The sequence below is a fragment of the Marmota marmota genome, unplaced genomic scaffold (genome assembly GCF_001458135.2).
Source record: "Marmota marmota marmota unplaced genomic scaffold, marMar, whole genome shotgun sequence".
Taxonomy (NCBI): Eukaryota; Metazoa; Chordata; class Mammalia; order Rodentia; family Sciuridae; genus Marmota; species Marmota marmota.
In genome coordinates this window covers 22,517,378-22,536,344 of record NW_026000229.1, presented here as the reverse complement: position 1 = coordinate 22,536,344, position 18,967 = coordinate 22,517,378, and the positions used below count along the sequence as shown (strand labels likewise).

The 18,967-nt window shown below is 34.2% G+C and overlaps 1 protein-coding gene across 1 annotated transcript in view; it reads right to left on the bottom strand.

The window, feature by feature from the left end:
- The window catches only part of Aldh1a2 (aldehyde dehydrogenase 1 family member A2), an 89,312-nt gene that overhangs the window by 20,975 nt on the left and 49,370 nt on the right, over positions 1 to 18,967 (bottom strand). Inside the window, exons 5-7 of the mRNA XM_015480609.2 lie at positions 17,666 to 17,727; positions 15,214 to 15,342; positions 15,001 to 15,114 (exon numbers count right to left, since the gene is read on the bottom strand). Coding sequence (XP_015336095.1) covers positions 15,001 to 15,114; positions 15,214 to 15,342; positions 17,666 to 17,727 — 305 coding nt within the window. The remainder of the gene's footprint in view (positions 1 to 15,000; positions 15,115 to 15,213; positions 15,343 to 17,665; positions 17,728 to 18,967) is intronic.

Below are 18,967 nucleotides of genomic sequence, written 5' to 3'. Positions count from 1 at the left end.
GGATCAGGCACCCATGGAGTAGCAGAGCCAGGACTGGACCCTGGAATGCCCATATGGAGCCTCTGGCTCTTTTACCTCCACCACAACTTCTCTCTGTGGTCACTTCACTTCTCTAGATCTTCTGAGGATTAGATCCCCTCTTCTGTGAGTGGGATTCTGACAATTTAGCACACTATCTATGACTAACTTATTCTAGATAAACTGTACTGTACACTTAGTCAACCTTTTGTTGTATAAGACTATTTCAGATTAATTTGAAAATAAGTATTCTGATTTCTTGGTCTGCTTTGACAGGAAGAAGTATGGAGTACTTGAGTCAAAGATACTAATGTCCCACCAATTAGGCAAGCTAAAGGGGGTGGGTATCTTAGAACCTGTTCATACTCAGGCTGAGTTTAGACAAGAGAAGAAACCTATTGCAGAATCCTTGATTTAGCATAGAGTAAACCACAGAATCTCAGCTAGCAGACAGAGACATTATTATGCTTTTTTAATTTTTCTATACTCATATTTTCATTAGTATTTTAAAAAGGGGAAGAAAGCTAATAATTTAAAACCTGAACATCCAAAAGTTCTGTTACATCAAACTCGTACTTTTTATTAAAATGCTAGATGATTCCCTAGCAGATTTACACACAACTTTAGAAAAAGGTCTATTAGCTCTTTTATAAAAACTAGGTTACACTGTAGCAGGGAACTTCCTCCACCTACAAAGAGGGGTGAGACCAAACAGGGGAGAGCTGACCCGATTCATTACTTAAGCAGCAGAGATGAGTTTGTATCATGCAACATGACATTCATCTCACTTAGGAAATGAAAGGAGAACACCAGCTGCGTAAATTAGAATCAGTGATAATACAGCTGTTAGCTACAAACATTTGTTTGGCACGAATCAATCTGGACTCTCCTGTAGTTTGCTTTGATGGTCTCTCTACTATCTTGTTGACTAATGATGAAATCATGGTTTGTTAATCTAACTGAATAAAGAAAACACTATATCAAGCAAAATGCAAACTGTTTTCCTGTACTTTACTGAAGTGTTTATTGATTCTGTTTATAAGAGCCCTTTCATATTCTCTTATTAAATATTTACATGTATTGCTTATGTATTTAGCTGCATAAGAAGAAATTAATCCTACCTTTAATCTGTGTAACTTTGTTTGCCTTTTAAATGCCTTTTGCTAAAATAAAATGGAAATCAGCCACCTCAAATAAGCTTCTTGTTGCTGACTATTCCAAACATTTTGTGTAACGAAAGGTCCTAATTCCCTAGGGTAATCATAACAGAAGCCACACTTAAATCCATGTTTAAGTGACATGTTCAGTCTGGAAGAATGTATATAATATCCTAAGTAGCTTACAAAATTAGAAAAGAATACATAGATGAAGAAATAAATAACTACAAACTAAAAAGGGGCTCCAGTATTATGTGACCACTTGATTTGTCTGTGAAAACTGTCCATCTGCTACTATTAACAGATAATTACAAGTTGTTTTTCATATTCTAGACAAATGCTTCTCCCTCAGGTCCTTTAGCATCTGCCAATGATGTCATTCCAAAGAAGAAACTAGGAGATACCTCAAAAGCCACAGAATTGGTTTCCATTCAAATGAATGTAAGCATCTCTAGAGAAATATCAAATGTAGACTTCAGTGGAAAACTTCAGCTGAAACTTGTTCTGTGTACACTGTAATTAGGCTACCTCACCATTGTGTTTCTAATGACAAAACACTTCACAGGGCCACCTTCTGCACCATTCTTTTCCCAATTTCCTCTTCTTTCTGTTTTTCTTCCTCCCTTTTTCTCCCCCCCCCCACTTCCTCATTGCATATTTCCAGTTTTGAAAAGTACATATTTTACATATTTAGCTGTTAATGTTCTTCCTGTAGAGATAAAAATTTCCTGTCATTATAAAGCTACAGTAATCAAAACAATATGGTAATGTTGAATGGACAGACACGTAGCCTAGTGAAACAGAACACAGAGTCTAGAAAAAGACTCACACAAATATGGAGAACTCATGCTTGAGAAAGATGCAAAGGCAATTCAATGGAGACAGGACAGGCTTTTCGAGAAATAAGTGTGAGCAGCTTGGGTTTTTAGCTCAGTAGTTAAGTGCTTGCTGAGCATGTGTGATGCCCCTGGGTTTGATTCTGAGTATGTGCGCGTACGTAAACACACATGCACAAAGAAGAATAGAAAAGAAATGGTGCTTGACCAGTATTCTATGTTTTTTAAAAAGGGAGAACTTCAATCTCTACCTCATAACATATACAAAAATTAACTCAAAGCAGATTATATGCCTAAATGTAAAACAAAAACTCTAAAATTCCTAGAATGAACCAGAGGAGAAAATCTTTGTGCTCTTAAGTTAAAGCTCTCTTACAAGGCCAAAAACCTGATTCATAAAATAAAATACTAATGAACTAAATATTATCAAAATCAAGAAGGTCTGCTCATAGAAAACATTGTTAAGAAATGAAAATTCAAGTCACAAACTGGGAAGAAATATTTGCAACATGTAAAGTTCTTGTAACCAGAATATACAAAGATCTTTCAAAATTCAACAATAAGAAGACAAATGATGCTCTCCCCCACACAAATTGGCAAACATTAAAAAATATACCTCACCAAAGAAGACATTCAGTGGCAAATGCACAAAAGAAAAGATGCTCAATAGTAGAGAACTGGAAATTAAAACCACATCAAGAGAACATCATACACCTAATTCAAATAACTAAAATTTAAAAAGACTGTCCATACTGAATGTTGATGAGGATGCAGAGGGGTTGAAAATATTTTACATTGCTGGTAGGAAATTTACTTGGAAAACATTTTACATTTCTTAATCTGCCATATCATCTAGCCATTACATTCTTAGGCATTCCACTCTTAGGATGTATATATCCAGATGAAAATTTGTACACAAACGTTTGTAGAGGCTTTTCTTTGTAGCAGCTCCAAACTGCTGAATAGATAAACAAATTGTGATTTATCCAAAAGGATGACTACTATTCAGCAATAAAAAAGAATAAAACACTGATATACACAGCATGGATGGATCTCAGAATAATTCTGCTGAGTAAAAAATAGCCAGATAGCAAAGTTTATACCATATGTCTCCATTCATATAAAATTCTAGAAAATGCAAGTAACCTAACCAGAAAGCAGATTGGTATCTGGGAATATGGGGGGGGGGGGCGTGGATGAAGGGAGAGATGCAAGAGAGAGATTGCAGAGGGGCATTAAGAAACTTTTGAGGGCAGTGAACATGGCCATTATCTCAACTGTGCTGGTGGTTTCTCAGGTGGATGGCTACATATGTCTAGACTATCAAGTTGTACATTTTAAATATGTGAAATTTACTGTGCATAAATTATATCTTAATAAAGCTGTTAATAAAGATCTAATAAAGACTTAGATCTTTAAGTCTATGTGACTATTTAAAATACAGTTTAATGGTTTTAAAGTAAAAAATACATTAGGAATACATTGATGACATTCTAAAACAATTAGAACCCGAAAAGGAAAAATAATGACAAGTATGAAAGATGATATATCATGAGCTTTGTAATGTTTTGAACAACCAATAAAAAAAAGAAAAATAATGACAAGACATTATTATATGATAATAATGACATCTAGGTAGAGATTTCCACTTTGTGGATAGAAGTCTAGGGCTCAAAAGAGAGATTAATAATTACAAGGGAGCTATTTTAGGGAAATTTCCTAAATGAATACTGTGTTGATTAACTTAATTGTTTACTTTCATATTGTTAAATAAAAATTTAAATAAATGTGTTAGATGAAAATAGATGAGTTAGAAAAAAACTGTTGGTTTTATGAGAAGGGAAGATAGTTGGGGTGGAAAATAAATAGTGATTAATCTCCATGTTCAGAAACCTATAGATATGACTAAAATGAACCCTGAAACTTTCCTAAGAATATTGATTTAAGCAGATAAGGGCAAAATCAACAAAAATTGCTTAAGAAGAAGATCTATCCAGTTGAGCCTGAAGAGTCAAATTGCTTAGGAATTCATTGGTGATTATCGGGGCTCCGTTGAACATCCTATGCAGAGGGAACTAGTGGTCCTAGGGGCATAATGATGCAATGAGATGGTATTATAGCTGTGCTGAACCTGCAAAATCCTCTGGGGCAAAGGCCTAGAGCACAGAAGAAACAGAGAAAACAGGAGGGAGAAGTTCATGAAGATCTCAGGTGATTTTTACCAAATATTGACTTTATGCTCTTACTGCTAGGGTAAGTCCAGTTCATCCATTTGTAAAATATGGGGTGATGGGAGGGGATCTTCATATGCTGATGCCTGACATACAATAGTGAATCAAAATGCTTTCTATCTGAAAGATCAATCTTAGTTTTAAGACTGTCAAAGTCATCTCTGAGAAAGCTCATTAGTACCTTTCTGTGCTCAAAGGCTACTCCTGTATATGAGGAAGAGGAATGAAGGAAAATGAAATTTACTACAGACTGAGAAGTGGCACAGGAAAGGTTATGTTACTCATTTTTGAGGTGCAGCTTGTGAAAATAAGTCTTACTAGTTTACAGTTGTGCTGTATACATCACAGTTACTTTCTGAGAAATATAATTGAAGGGGGACTCTGCTCACATGCCAATTATTCCCCTGTACTCATCAGCCATTTTACCATATCACAAACCCTATATTGTTTTGAGTGTTATGAACTTTCATATGTTTGCAAGTTCTTAATACAATAATTGCTTAGGAATTCATTTTGGACATTTTTTTTTTGTCTGTTTCTTTGTTAACTCATGAGTACAGGGAATGCTTTGGACCATGTTTTTACTTTGCTAAACAGATTGTGATATTTTTTCTTAAGATGCTCGGAGACAGATAATAGCTGGAATAAAACTATAAACTTACAAGATAATGCAAGTGATAGTTTTCAGTTTTCACAAATGTTATATTTTAGCATAATCTAACAAACTTAGAACCATAAGTTTTTTTCTTAAAATAGCCTGGGAACATGTTGTGAAGTATGACCCAACTAATTGATTTATATGTAAACCAGTGATTCTTGAACATCAACAGATTTACAAATCACTAGAAAAACTGATTAAAGTGAGACTTCTTAGACCCATTTCCAAAATCTCTAACTTATAGGCTTGTGGATGGTGTGCATAAATCTGGATTTTTAAAGAGTACACAGCCTCCACTACCACCACCACTTTGAACAACTACTGAAAAATAATGATTACTACATTACATTTTTTCAGCAATGAAATTTTATCTTATGACAGAATTGGAATGTAGTCAATTCAGGTTGAAGGAATGACCCCCACTTTAGACCATTGCAAGTAATCTTAAGTGAGTTCCTTAATAGGTACTCTCTTCCAATATTCAACCATTGTAACTTCATATCATATACAACCACAAGAATGGGAAGTTATAATCCATGTATATATGATATGTCAAAATACAGTCTACTGTCATGTATGACTAAAAAGATTAAAAAATAGAAAACACAGTGAAATAAAAAGAAACTCTCTTCCAGCATTGCATTCTAAATAGTACACTATTTCACCTAAAAAGAAAAATAATTCAAAAGCAATTTATCTAAGCAAGCACTGAGGCAATCTTCCAAAAAATGAAATAGAAGAGCAAACACACACACACACACACACACACACACTTACTAGAAGTCAAAAATATTTGTAAAGTACTTACAAAAGCCACAAAACAAATAAAGAGTAAAGCTGTCAGAAGAGAGCAGGAATTAGTTTTCGACAGATATATTATTTGCAAATGGAAAGTTCAGATTCAACTAATATTTACTGAAATCTTACAATGTGCTAAGCAACATGATTGGAACTTTCAAATACAATTATCTTAATCCACAAATAAGTCTGTAGGGAGTTATTCTTAACTCTTAGCGGATGAAAAAACGAAAGGAGAGACTAAATAATTTGCCAAAAATCATACAATAGGAAATCTGGGATCTGATCCACAGTTGTTTGAATCCAGAACCTCTCCTATTATACCACACTTCCCCAAACATAAGTTGTTCTATTAACTTCACTTAAAAATAAATACAAAACAATGACAACTAATATTTACTGACACCTTACTGAGAACCAGACTCCGTGTTAAACTCTTTAAATATATTAGTTCATTCCACCCTCACAATCCATTTAATATATATGATTCTTAATCTACAGACAGGAAATCTGAGGCCTGTAAAGATTAACAACATGTACTGTGAACAAATCCATACAACCATAAATAGATATTTAAATTAAGTCTAATTTTCTGATATCACTCTGACATAATTTTAATTGCTCTTAGGGTAAGTTAAAAACTGGGTTTGGAATTTCTTGTTGGAAAAGTGTGTTTTCCTCTACTTTTTTGAGAGAAAGGCAAAGTACAGTGTTGTGATAGTGTTTTTCCAAGTTTCATTTTAGCAAAGGACTGATGAGTACTTTGTTTTCCTTTAAGGGATTCTAAATAAAGGATGGAGAGAAATGAACTCCAGCTGAACTACATTAAACTTCTAAATTTACTAAACTAATTTTGTGAGGTGTTATTTGGTGATCATTAGGTTGATCACACTGATCATTAACTGTTCAGCTCAAAAATTATCTTTGCTTATGATAAGCCACTGGCATAGCTTTGGAGATGGAAATTAACTTGCCTGAATGTGATTGAGAGTAATATAACCTCAGAAACAGAAATATGGTTATGGGAAATAGCTATAGGGGAAAACACGATATTTTTTTCTAATTTTTTTTCATGAACTTTTGTGATTTCTGAAATATTAACTGCTTTCTACTAGAACACTGAAGTCACATATTAGTGACTGAGCATGTGGGGTTGAATGTTGGCTAGTCCTACCACCAAGTGTGGAGGAAATCAGTTACACAACTGACTCCTCAACTTGTCCCCTCCGGTATGACTTTTAGGGCTGAGGTTTCCCCATCGTCCACCTCTATACAGCTTTTTGCATCCTATTAAAGAGACTTTTAAGGAGAAACACACTAAATTAGTATAAAAACAGCATCTCTAGAGTTTAAATTCCCATTAAAAGTAGAACTACTAAACTACTAGAATAATTTAAAAAAGTAACTCTTTGTTCTTAAGAAAGAACACTGAAACCTAATCTTTCATCCTACATTTCAGCCAAAAAATGTGTGTGTATGTAATATATATATAGAGATATATATAGATAGATAGATAGAGAGAGAGAGAGAGAGAGAGAGAGAGAGAGAGAATTAACAAGCTTTTTCTAAGTGCTGGTCTTTAATAACTGGCAAGGGAGATAATTTTAAGAATTGAATGATACAAGTATTTGTTGATTATCGGCCAATATCAAGCAACAGATTATTCACAAGGGTCCCCACAACCAGAATACCTTTCCTCCAAGTTCTATTTATACTTTGGTTCTCATGCCACTATAACTTCATTTTATCCAAAGATATCAATAATAAGAGGAAATAAATTGTCATAAATTCTTCATAGTTGTGAATGTTAAAAACTGGAATTTAAGATGTAAAATTATCTTCTCCTTGAAATAGTTATCTTTGAATAAATTAACTTTTCATTCAAATGTAAACATCTCAAACTGATGACATTTCTCCTAGATGTGCACACACATTTGAAAACCATGTGTATTTCTCCAAGGTCTAGTACAGTGCTTGGCAGATCGGTGCTCAATAAACGTTTGTGGAATTGGCTTGAGATAACTTAGTTTCAAATATTTAAGTCTTGTACCAGAGATTGTCAGATAAAAATCATCTAATGGATCAAATGAGATTTTTAAAAACATGCAATTTTAAAAGTTAATTTTAGGGGAAGGGGGTACTGAGAATAGTGTCTATATCCTTTCAGAATTAAACACTTCTGACTATTCTTTCAACAAAACATGTTCCATTGAGAAACCATCTTTCCCAAGTATATCCTTTGACAGGTCATTCCTGATTTTCATGGATACTGTCTCCTACATGTGAGATAGTATGCAGCCAGCCCCTTAGCTAGGGAGGCAGCATAGCACTGTGATGTGTACAGGCTCTGAATATGACTCTTGGCCCTGTCATTTACTAGCATGTGACCAGGAGTAGGTATTTAGCCCTTCCCTGCCACACTCTGCTCATCTGTGTACCTCCTAGGGTTGATGTGGAGACATGGTGAGATGCTGTGTACAAAGCACTTAGCAAGTACCCAGCACAAAGTAAGTGTTCCACCAATGTTGGCTACTGATACCCCAAATTTAAAAGCTTAAACAGAATCATTCATTTTTAACAACTTTACTGAGGTGCAACTCATATGCCATAAAACCTGCCATTTTGTTGTGTACAATTCAGTTGTTTTGATTATAGGATATTTTACATCTCCCAAAGAAACTTCATATCCATTAGCAATCACTCTCATTCTCCCTTCCTCTCTGATCCTGACAACCACTAATCTATTTTCTGTCTATACATTTGCTATTCTAGATATTTCAGATAAACAGAATCATAAAATATGTAGCCTTTTGTTACCACCTCCTTTCACTTACAATAATGTTTTCAATGTTTCTTCAGGTTGTAGCATGTATTTATACTTTATTCCTTTTGACTGAATAAGATTCCATTGTATGGGCATATTACATCTTGTTTGTCAACTCATCACTGGATAGACATTTGGGCTGTTTCTACCTTCAGCAATCAGGATTAATGCTGCTATGAATATTTCTGTACAAACTTTTATATCCTGATTCAGTCTTTTCTTCTTTGTGTAGCTAACAAATATCTAAAATGCATTTTATTGTGCATCAGATACTATTTTAGGTACTGAGGAGAATGCCAAAAGGACAGACCTCAGAGGGAACGTCCTCATCCAAAATTGCATGTATGACTAGAAACTGCCATCTTCTAAAACTTATAAAATCAACACTAAACTGATAATGCAAATCAGCTCAAAGATAAAAGGAAGTTATTTATGAAATTAAAGCACTTCTTAAATATTTTGTACTAGATAAATCAAGGGCTTTTCTGTATCCAAATGTCCCTAAAATTGTACTCTTAAGACTCTAGTTATATCAACTGAAGTAAACAAAGGTGTAATCCCACTGACTATAAAATACCTAATGTGAGATTATGAGCATAGGGTGATCTGATCTACATGAAACCTAGAGAAAGAAAGCCAAAGGCACTGTCATTCTAGAGCCAAGGGAAACAAATAAGGAAAGTCATTTTTGCTAAAAACAAAACAAAAAAAAAAACGAACAACAACAACAACAACAAAAAAATTCTAGATCACAGTGAGAATGCAGTATGAGTTTGGGAAACTGAAAGCAGTAAGTGAATTTCTGGTAAGGAGACCAAAGCAGAACATGATGGTCTCACTCAGTTGATTATTAGAGACTTAAGCCCACAGAGACTGAAGTGACTAAAATGTGACCAGATGAGTACCAGAGGGAGGGAGTGAAGCCCACAAGTCTGCATGGGGGTCCATCTGTGTCTCTGGCTGAATGCTAAGCTGGTAGTGCAGAGGGAGAGTGAGACTGAGCAAAGAAAAATATCAGGTAATTTGCCTAATAATTGAGAGTACTCACTGAGGGATAGGAGACATTAAGTTCAGAGATGACAGAGTGGAAAGACCTTGTTGAATGCTGGAGGTATTCAATATAAACACTAGAAGGATCTCAATTTACTAATAAAAATAAACCAGTCATAACAAAGCTTGAAAATAAGTCTTGGAAGAGTTAAGCTGGATCTTAAGTAACTTAACTGTGTGTGGGGGGGAGGGGGGCAGGGAGCCCACTCTTTAAAGAAAGACAACGAAATCTACATGTTTCACAGTGTCCAGTATCCTGCCAAAACTAACAGAAGTGAAAAGAAGTATACCCTGGAAAACTATCAGTCAACAGAAATAGATGCAGAGATGAGAGAGATAATAATATTAACAGAGAAGGACTTTAAAAGAGGCATTAGAAATATGTTCACAAATTTAAAGGAAAACAAGGATACAGTGAGGAAGGAAAGCTAAGCTATATATACATATATGAACTCACAGTTTCCAGAGCTTAAAAATGCAACATCTGAAGCACATCAAGCATTACAGAAGATAAATGAGCTTTATGATGACAAGCTATCTAGACTGAAGCACAAAGAGGAGAAAAGATGAGAATAAACTAAAAGAGACTCAGTGACTGATAGGATAATGTCAAGTGATGTAATACATAGGTAATAAGTAGAGGGCAGTAGAAGGAAAAAATACATCTGAAGAAATAAAAGTCTAAATGTTTCTGAATTTGATGAAAACTATAAACTTGAAGGACCAAAAATGTGAATGAACCCCAAACAATTTAGGAAAGAACAAATACATAGAAACACATCACAATCAAATTGCTGACAACCATTAAAAAGAGATATTCTTACATGCAGTTGGAGGAAAAGGAAACATCATACACGATGACTGCGGAGACTCATCAGAACACAGCAAGTCAGAAAAAAACAGAATGACATCTTCAGTGTCTTGAAAGTAAAGTGAAGCAAAACGGTCCAAATAGAATTCCATATCCAGAAAAAAAGTTATTAAAGAACAAAATACAAATTGAGACATTGTCAGACAAACAAAAACTAAGGGAACTCTTCACTAGTAGACCTGCCCTACAAGAAACATTAGAGGTGTTTTTAGATAAATAAATAAATAAATAAATAAGAAAAATATAAAGAAACAATTCTAACAATAATAATAATAATAATAATAATAATAATAATAATAATAATGCTACAAGAAGGGAAAGAGGGCCTACCCCAAAACAAAAGAGGGTCGGAATGGCTAATATATTGATAAGTGCAAAATAATTTTGCCCTCTCATTTTAAAAAAGTTGTTAAATATAATTAAATTTTTAAAACAGTAACAGTAGAAATGTATTCAGAGTCACATAACGTGAAAATAAATTAGGGATAAAAATAGAACAAAGGATATGATGAATGAAAGAATACTATTGTGTGATTATTATATCATAAAGAAGAAACAATACAATTAATGACAGACTGTGATTAAGAAGCATACTGTAAACACTAAAGCAATCACTTATAAAACAGGTGTAGCTAATAATGTGAATCAGAAAACTAAATTAGTCAATTAATTCAAAAGAGGGTAGAAAAAGGTGAGGGGGGAAGACCTAGATGGACCGATGAAAACCCAAAACAAGATGGGAGATTTAAACACAACCTTATCAATAATACATTAAATGTTGAATAACAACTACAACAGAGGACATAAGAGAGTACATATCATATTGTTATATTTATATGAAGTTCTGGAATAGTAAAATTAATAAAAAGGATTAATGATTGCCTGGAGCCAAGAGTGTTAGCTGGAAAAAGGCCTGAGTAATATGTGGTGGTTACATGGATATGTATATTTGGTATTTAAATGGGTGTGTTTTAATGTATGTAACTTATACTTCAGTAAATTTCTTTAAAATGTTAAAAAATCTACAGCGACAAAACAGATCTGAACCCAAGAGCTCTGACGACAAGTACTTACATTTTTACTGACTTGTCATACAACTTCTTGTGAGGCCTGAAAGATGAGATTCCATCTATCTATTCCATCTAACTTTCTACTACATGGTGTTGTAACATTTTTTTAAAGGTGCTCAGTTTTTAGATTTAAATATCTTGGAAGAAAATATTAAGTGCTTAGAAATTATTAATAAAAGCCTAAGACCTATTTAATGACAAATAACTAAAGGGATTCCTACGTAGGAAGTCAATATGGTAAAGATTGTCCTTCCCTCAATTTAATATGAACATATAATACCAATCAAAATTCCAATGAGAGTTCTGGGGAGAAAGTTAAGATGCTTATAAAATCAATTTGAAATTTCATCTGAAATATTAAATGGTCAAAAGGTTTTGAAAAACTAAAAAAAAAAAGGCATAATAAGGGGGTATCTTGTCTATCACATCACAATTTCTGAGACTTAGTAACTGGAACAATAGATAAATAAAACTATGAATCATAAAACAGAAACATGTAGACATGTAAATTTATCATATAATGTTATGTTATATTAAAATGAGTTGCAGAATGATACATTCTTTAATAAATTATACTTAAATAATTGAGCACTAGTTTATTTTTTTTTGTTAAAAAACTAAATTAGGCTCCTACCTGTCATTATACAGGAAAATAAATTCCAGCAAGAAAAAAGATTTAAACAAAACAAAACCATAAAAATACTGAAAGAAATGGGAAGAACCAATGTGTATAAACTTGAAGGGGTTTCTCCAAAGGGACAGAAAACTCAGAGGCTGTTATGGAAAAGAATAAGACATAACTATACACAAATTTAAAACTGTGCATGGCAAATAACTTTTTAAAATGTTAAAATCCAAGAGCAAACTGTTAATAATATTTACAAATTATACAACAAACTTAAGATTAACATACTTGACATATAAAGAGATCCTATAAATGAAACCAAAACTTTAATGCCTTCTTGGTAAGCAAATTAAAATATAAATATCCTTTTATTTTGCAATTACATTTCCAGAAACATCCAATGGAATCTCTCTCTCTCTCTCTCTCTCTCTCTCTCTCTCTCTCTCACACACACACACACACACTAACACACACACACACAGAATCTCTTTTGTATCTCCAAAGGCTTTTATTTCAATAGTTTGTATAATAAGAACAAAAGTGAAAAAAAAAAGTTGTTGGTGTGCACATTAACAGAGGATTAAATACTAAATAATATTGATGTAAGAGTATGCCATGTAGCTATTAAAAAGAAAGAATATCTTTTGGTACTGGTACAACATAGTATCTGTATATTACACTCTTATTTTTATTATAAAGTTTTATTAAAAAATTACACTGAAGTGTCTTACCTGACTCTATCATGACCACTGTTCAATTAACAGAAAAAAAAGATTAAAGCAAGAAAAGATGCCTTAAGTATATCATGTACATTTTAAAAATATGTATATCTAATTCTCCAGTCTTTGAATATAAAAGCAAGGAAATGATGGTGGAATGAGATAGACATTATTACCCTAAGGACATGCATGAAGACACAAATGGTGTGAAAATACTTTGTGTACAATCAGTGACTTAAAAATTGTGTTCTACATGTGTAATATGAAATGAATTGTATTCTACCATTATGTATAACAAATTATAATAATAAATAGTTTAATTTAAAAATACAATTAGCCAATAAAGATAGTAAAGAAGGCCCCAGTTCATTAATTTTAAATGCAAATTAAAATAATAAATTTACCAATAAAATTGGCAAGTATAAACATTAAAAAAAAGAGACAGATTTTAATTACAGTTCCTCTTGTCCTTTCTGATTAAACCACATCCTTAAAATACTTTGAAGATTTCTGGTTTCAGTTTCTTTAAGTGGAGTAGGAGTTAAAAACATTTGCCAAGCCATCCAGGCTCACACTCTTATCCAGATTTATATTTTCCCCTAATCTTTTATTATTGTCTTTCTTGCCTACTTCTAATTGGTTGCAGTTTGTTTTTGTCATCTCTCCTTAATAAATATTTTTCAAAGCATTAGACTCAGTTCATCAGAAACAATAATTCCCTTTCATACTCTCATTTTGGTTTACATATTTCATTAAATTGAAAAAGTGTAACAAAACAAGTATAACAAAAATTTTGGAGAAACAAGCAAGATTTACTCTTGACAAACATAAAACTAAATAATCTCTAAATGTAAATTAACATTTAGGACCATTAATCCATCTTTTATGAAATTTTTCATGAATTTAACAAGAGTCAGTTAAACCACATATCAATTCTCTATCAACTGATATTATCAACTTTCTAGACCTGTACTCTCCAACATGCTAGCCACTAGCCATATGTAGCCATGGAAATGTGGCTAGTCTGAATTGAGGTGTGTTGCAAATGTAAAACACATACCAGATTTCAAAAACTTCATAAGAAAAATAGAATGCAAAATATTGTGTTAATAATTTTCATACCAATTATTTGTTGAAATAATATTTTGGAAATACTGGATTAAATTAAGTATGTTGTGAATATTAGTTTCACTTGTTTCTTTTAATTTTTTAGGTTACCAGACTTAAGTGACAAATGCTGCCCTTGTTCTCTTTCTTTTGGGGAACACTGTTCTGGACTTATAGACATCCTTTGCAATGATGATAGCAGTATCTGTGAAGTTCAACTTGAAACAATGAATCAGAGTCTCTCTTTGGGCATTTGTTACCTGAATCAAAGACATACTGGAGTAACAATTTATACATCTCCCTAATTACACATGTGATTCTAACATAAGGGATTTATAAACTTGATCTGCTACCTCTTTTGGTATGAGCTATAAAGTAAGAACAGTTTTCACATTTTTAAATGTTTGTAAAAAAATTATAGGTATTTTTTGATTTGTAAAAATTATGTGAAATTTAAACTTCAGTTCCTGTAAAGTTTTCCTGGCACACAGTCACACTCATTTGTTAATGTATTATCTATGACTGCTTGGTGCTAGTAATGCATAACTAAGTGGCTGCAACAGAGCCCACATTGCCTGCAAAGTGTACAGCACTTACTATCAGACCTTCACTGGAAAAGTTTGCTGACCACTGCTCTGTATCATCCCTTACAGCTCATAGGGCATAATTATTTGCCAGTTGCAACTACAGGAAATCAAGAGAAGGAAATGCTATGTCTCAATTCTCATCTTTACTAGAGACTAGTTAAGCTTTTCAGCTTCTTAACTTGCTTCTGCCATATGTTCTTGAATCAAAAAAGTGACCAGAACCACAACTTCTGAGACAATTTTTACACAGACAGTACACAAAAAAGCTCAGAGAACTGTGCATCCAATAGTTAAAAATGTCAATCTTTGCTTTCATATTCACCCATGTTCTATCTCTGAGATCAATATTACTCCTAAAGGGCTTGGGTACCGAGTGCCCGGTGGGTATCCAGCTTACAATACCATCTTCAGTGTCATGTTCCTCCGTCCATGGTTTCTCAGGGACCTACCTCAGTAGAGCCTGTGAATGCAATCTTGTCTATGCCAATGTGAGACGCTATTGCTGCCCCAGCTGTTGGCCCATATCCTGGCACAATATTGATGACTCCAGGTGGAAAGCCAGCCTAAGAAAACAGAAGTGGAGGAAATGTGTTTTGTGAAGGTCCACACAATCAGACTCTGTAAAGGGAGTCGGAACCACTCCTGAAGTCAGCTTCCCCTACCTCTTTGATGAGTGCTCCCATGTAGAGTGCGCTGAGAGGCGTTTGCTCTGCTGGCTTAATCACTACTGTATTGCCACAGCACAGAGCTGGAGCAATTTTCCAGGCAAACATCAGCAGGGGGAAGTTCCACTGAAAGGGAAAACTCAGGGTTGATAAACGGAAAAATATTCCTCTACCACTTTGTTTCTAAGCTGTGACTTTTTGATTTTTTTCTTAAACTAGTCCTCATCATAAATCTTGTCTCCACAAAGCATAGATGTTTGGATTTTTAAAGACTTCATTAAGAATAGAATAGCAATGACCTTGAAAATCTCTTTTTTTCTCTCTATACAACAAATTACTCAGCTACCCACCAAAAGAAACCTCATGATTGAAAGGAAGTTTTTGTTTCTTTACTGCTGTTGTTTCATATGTTCTTAAAATTAGGCCTTTCGGTAGGGAATGCTATCAGTGGCAGAATGCATGCTTAGCATGCATGAGGCCCTGGGTTTGATACCCAGCACAACAACAACAACAACAGCAATAGCTTTGTTTCCAATAATTTCTTGTGTTTGAGACTTTCTCTTAAATATAGGATTTTTACAGCAGGATTTGCACATTAATGTGAAATCTATTCAATATATAAGCACTAAAAAAGAAAATTTCTAGCCAGACAGGGTGATGCACACCTGTAATCCCAACAGCTTGGGAGGCTGAGGCAGGAGGATTCCAAGTTCAAAACCAGCCTCAGCAATTTAGCAAAGCCTTAGGCTACTTAATGAGACCCTGTCTCAAAATAAAAAATAAAAATGGGCTGGGGATGTGGCTCAGTGGTTAAGTGTCTCTGGGTTCAATTTCTGGTACTACCTGCCCCCCTGCACCGAAAAAAAATTCTAGGGATAAATTAAATTTTTAAGTCAATGGTACTTCAAGATAGCAGTTTTTCTTACACACATAATCATAAAACACATATGACTACAAAAAATAAAGTAATAAAGTATATCTCCTGATGAGTATGCAAAAATTTTCATCTATCTCCTTTCCACAGAAAAATAATCCAATGATAAAAAAATATATTCATGAGAATATATGAATTTGGGGCCTAAAATGGTTGAAACTGATTTTAATAGGACATCTAGTTTGTTTCAACATAAGTTCAGGCATGAGACTCATTACTATCAGGTGTCATTGATAATTTCATTAAGAAAGAAAGCAGAATTCCGAGTCCCCTGGCTGCAGCGTCTGACCACACTGTGTTTCTGCCTGAAGCCTCTCAGCTGCCATCCTTGAAGGATTCTCACTGGCTATGGCAAGCCTGCAAAAATATACAAGTGTCTTGCCTTCACCAAACACCCAATTTCTTTTCCCCTTAGTTGTTTATAAACTTGGGAGTCCTCCGTGATGTTTTAATTCCATCTACAGTATATAAATCTTGGAGAGCAGTAATTGAGCTGGAGCTGGCTGACAAACAACTCTTGTCCTGTCAGAGAAGCTGTAGCTCTGAGAGCCTGGGGAAGGGCAAGGGGAGCAGGTTTGAATCCTACAGTGAAGGTGACAGAACCACCCCTGAGCTATCTAAGCAGGAGTCCCCTGGGGTAGGAGCCAAAGAACTTCGACCAAACTTCTCATTTTCCCTTCTCAATCTCTAATAAGTCTCATAGTTACCCAGGACTTATTGGTCATTTGAACAAATAGCAATCACTCTCCCAAATCTCTGACTCCCAAAATCAAGATTATTTTATTATGTCCTAAATTTGGAGAAGAGAAATCTTGTCTATCTTGTAAGAGTTTAATTGATTCTTCCCTTGAAATCTTGGCCAGAACTATTAGCTAGTACTGTTAAAAGATTCACTGATGTTTTTTATTGTGCCAAGGGTGTGTATGAGAAAGAGAGAGAGAGCAAAGGACAGTGTTTAATGTTCCAATCCAAACACTAAGCACTACATCTATATCCCTTTACAAGACAGACAACAGCCCGGCATGGTTTCAATTATGATCATGACGTTAACTGTACTGCTGTGTCTTCTGTAGCGTCTCCTATCTAGATTCTTGTGAAAAGAGACAGTGGGAAAGAATGGGATTGAAAAACTATATAAATACTATGCCTGGAAACATGGGGAGTCACAGTTCTAAAAAATAAACAAGCAAATATAACAAAGCATTACTTTTCCATAAGCAGAATGGACATCCACAACCAAGGGCAAGTTATTAATACACTGTGCTTTGCTTTGCTTATTTTAATCATGAGAATTCCATGACTTGAGAACTCAACTCCTGGTAACAGAGCTGAAACTCTATTAACCTGTTCAAATAAGCATTTGCAGGGAGGCTGTTGAAGATATGTCAACAACATGAGCTCAGTTTTTTCTTCCCAGTAATGGAAAACACACATCGCTGAGGACCATGTTTTATGTGTCTTTAAAAGAACTGGGTCAAATGAAAATAAATACAAGGTGCGAGGAGATACACTCACTGGGATGATCTGTCCACACACTCCAATGGGTTCGTGTCTCGTAAAGGTAAAATAGTCTCCATCTGAAAGAAATAAGCATGAGCATGGTCACTCCCAGCAAATTTAGGTTAGAAAAATAATGCACAGGGAGAACATCAGTGGCAGCCAAAAAACTAAAATAAAATAAAATAAATGAAACTGGATAAATTTCCTACTTGACCACACACAAAAGCTGGAGAAGAGCGATCACTTGGCCTGGGGTACCTATGGCTAAGGCTCCCAGACACACAGAGTTGATGAGAGGACCTCTAAGGTAAATGAAGGACAAACTTATGACACTAGAAGCAGTCTTGGGTGGGGCTGGGAAAGTTGTCAATTATTAAAAACTAAAATTTTATAGTAAGTATTAAAATAAGACGTAGGACACTTATTTGAAAAACTAGAGTAACACAAATGTTTAAGTAATTTCTAAGTATTAAAAATATTAAAGAAAATACTATTGGGCATATTTAAAATGTTGGGCAACGGGACAAAGTAAGGAGTAAAGTAAGATATACGCCAAGAAGAACTCCATCAATAACTTAAAGCTTCCATCCTTGAACTAGATGTGAAAATGAACCATACGGGTTAAAAGTAAAAGAGCTTGAGAGAAATTTAAAAATCTTGTTTTTCTTATAGAAGCAATAAACAATTTGGATTATTAGCCAGAAAGACCAAACCAAATTATTCTTTAAGGAAATGTCATGGCTTTTATCTAAGTAGTATTAAAAGCCTTCTTGAACTAACCAAACATTTTTAGCATATGGCTTTCCTTACCAGAACTGGGTAAAGTCTTTGTTTTCCCCCTACTGCCAGCCCTTTGGTCACTTCATTAGAGTTGTTCTCTCTCTCAAAACAGTCCCTCAGGGAAAGTGAAGACACTCAGCTAATATTCAAGACACAATTGTTAGGAATGCAGATGCAGGTGGGGACAGGAGTGTGTGGATTGGGGAACAAGAAAAAACGTGAAGGAGACTGTTTATCATTGTCTCACAATACATCTTAATCACTAATATTTATCACACAGATTTGTTTTAACTAAATTCAAAATTATGCATTTTAATTATTTACAATAAAGTGTTTCCCCCCACCCCTCTTTTCTCCTGGACCTTTGATCTCTATCCTTTCCTAGAATTAACTGTTATTACTGGTGCATCTTTTCAAAGAACCTTTATTCACATACAAGTGTGTATCTTTTCCTTTTGTCACTTCTCTCTTCATTTTTCTAAAATACAAATGGGATTATGTTATTTACTGTATTTTATATTTCATTTTTCCTATAAA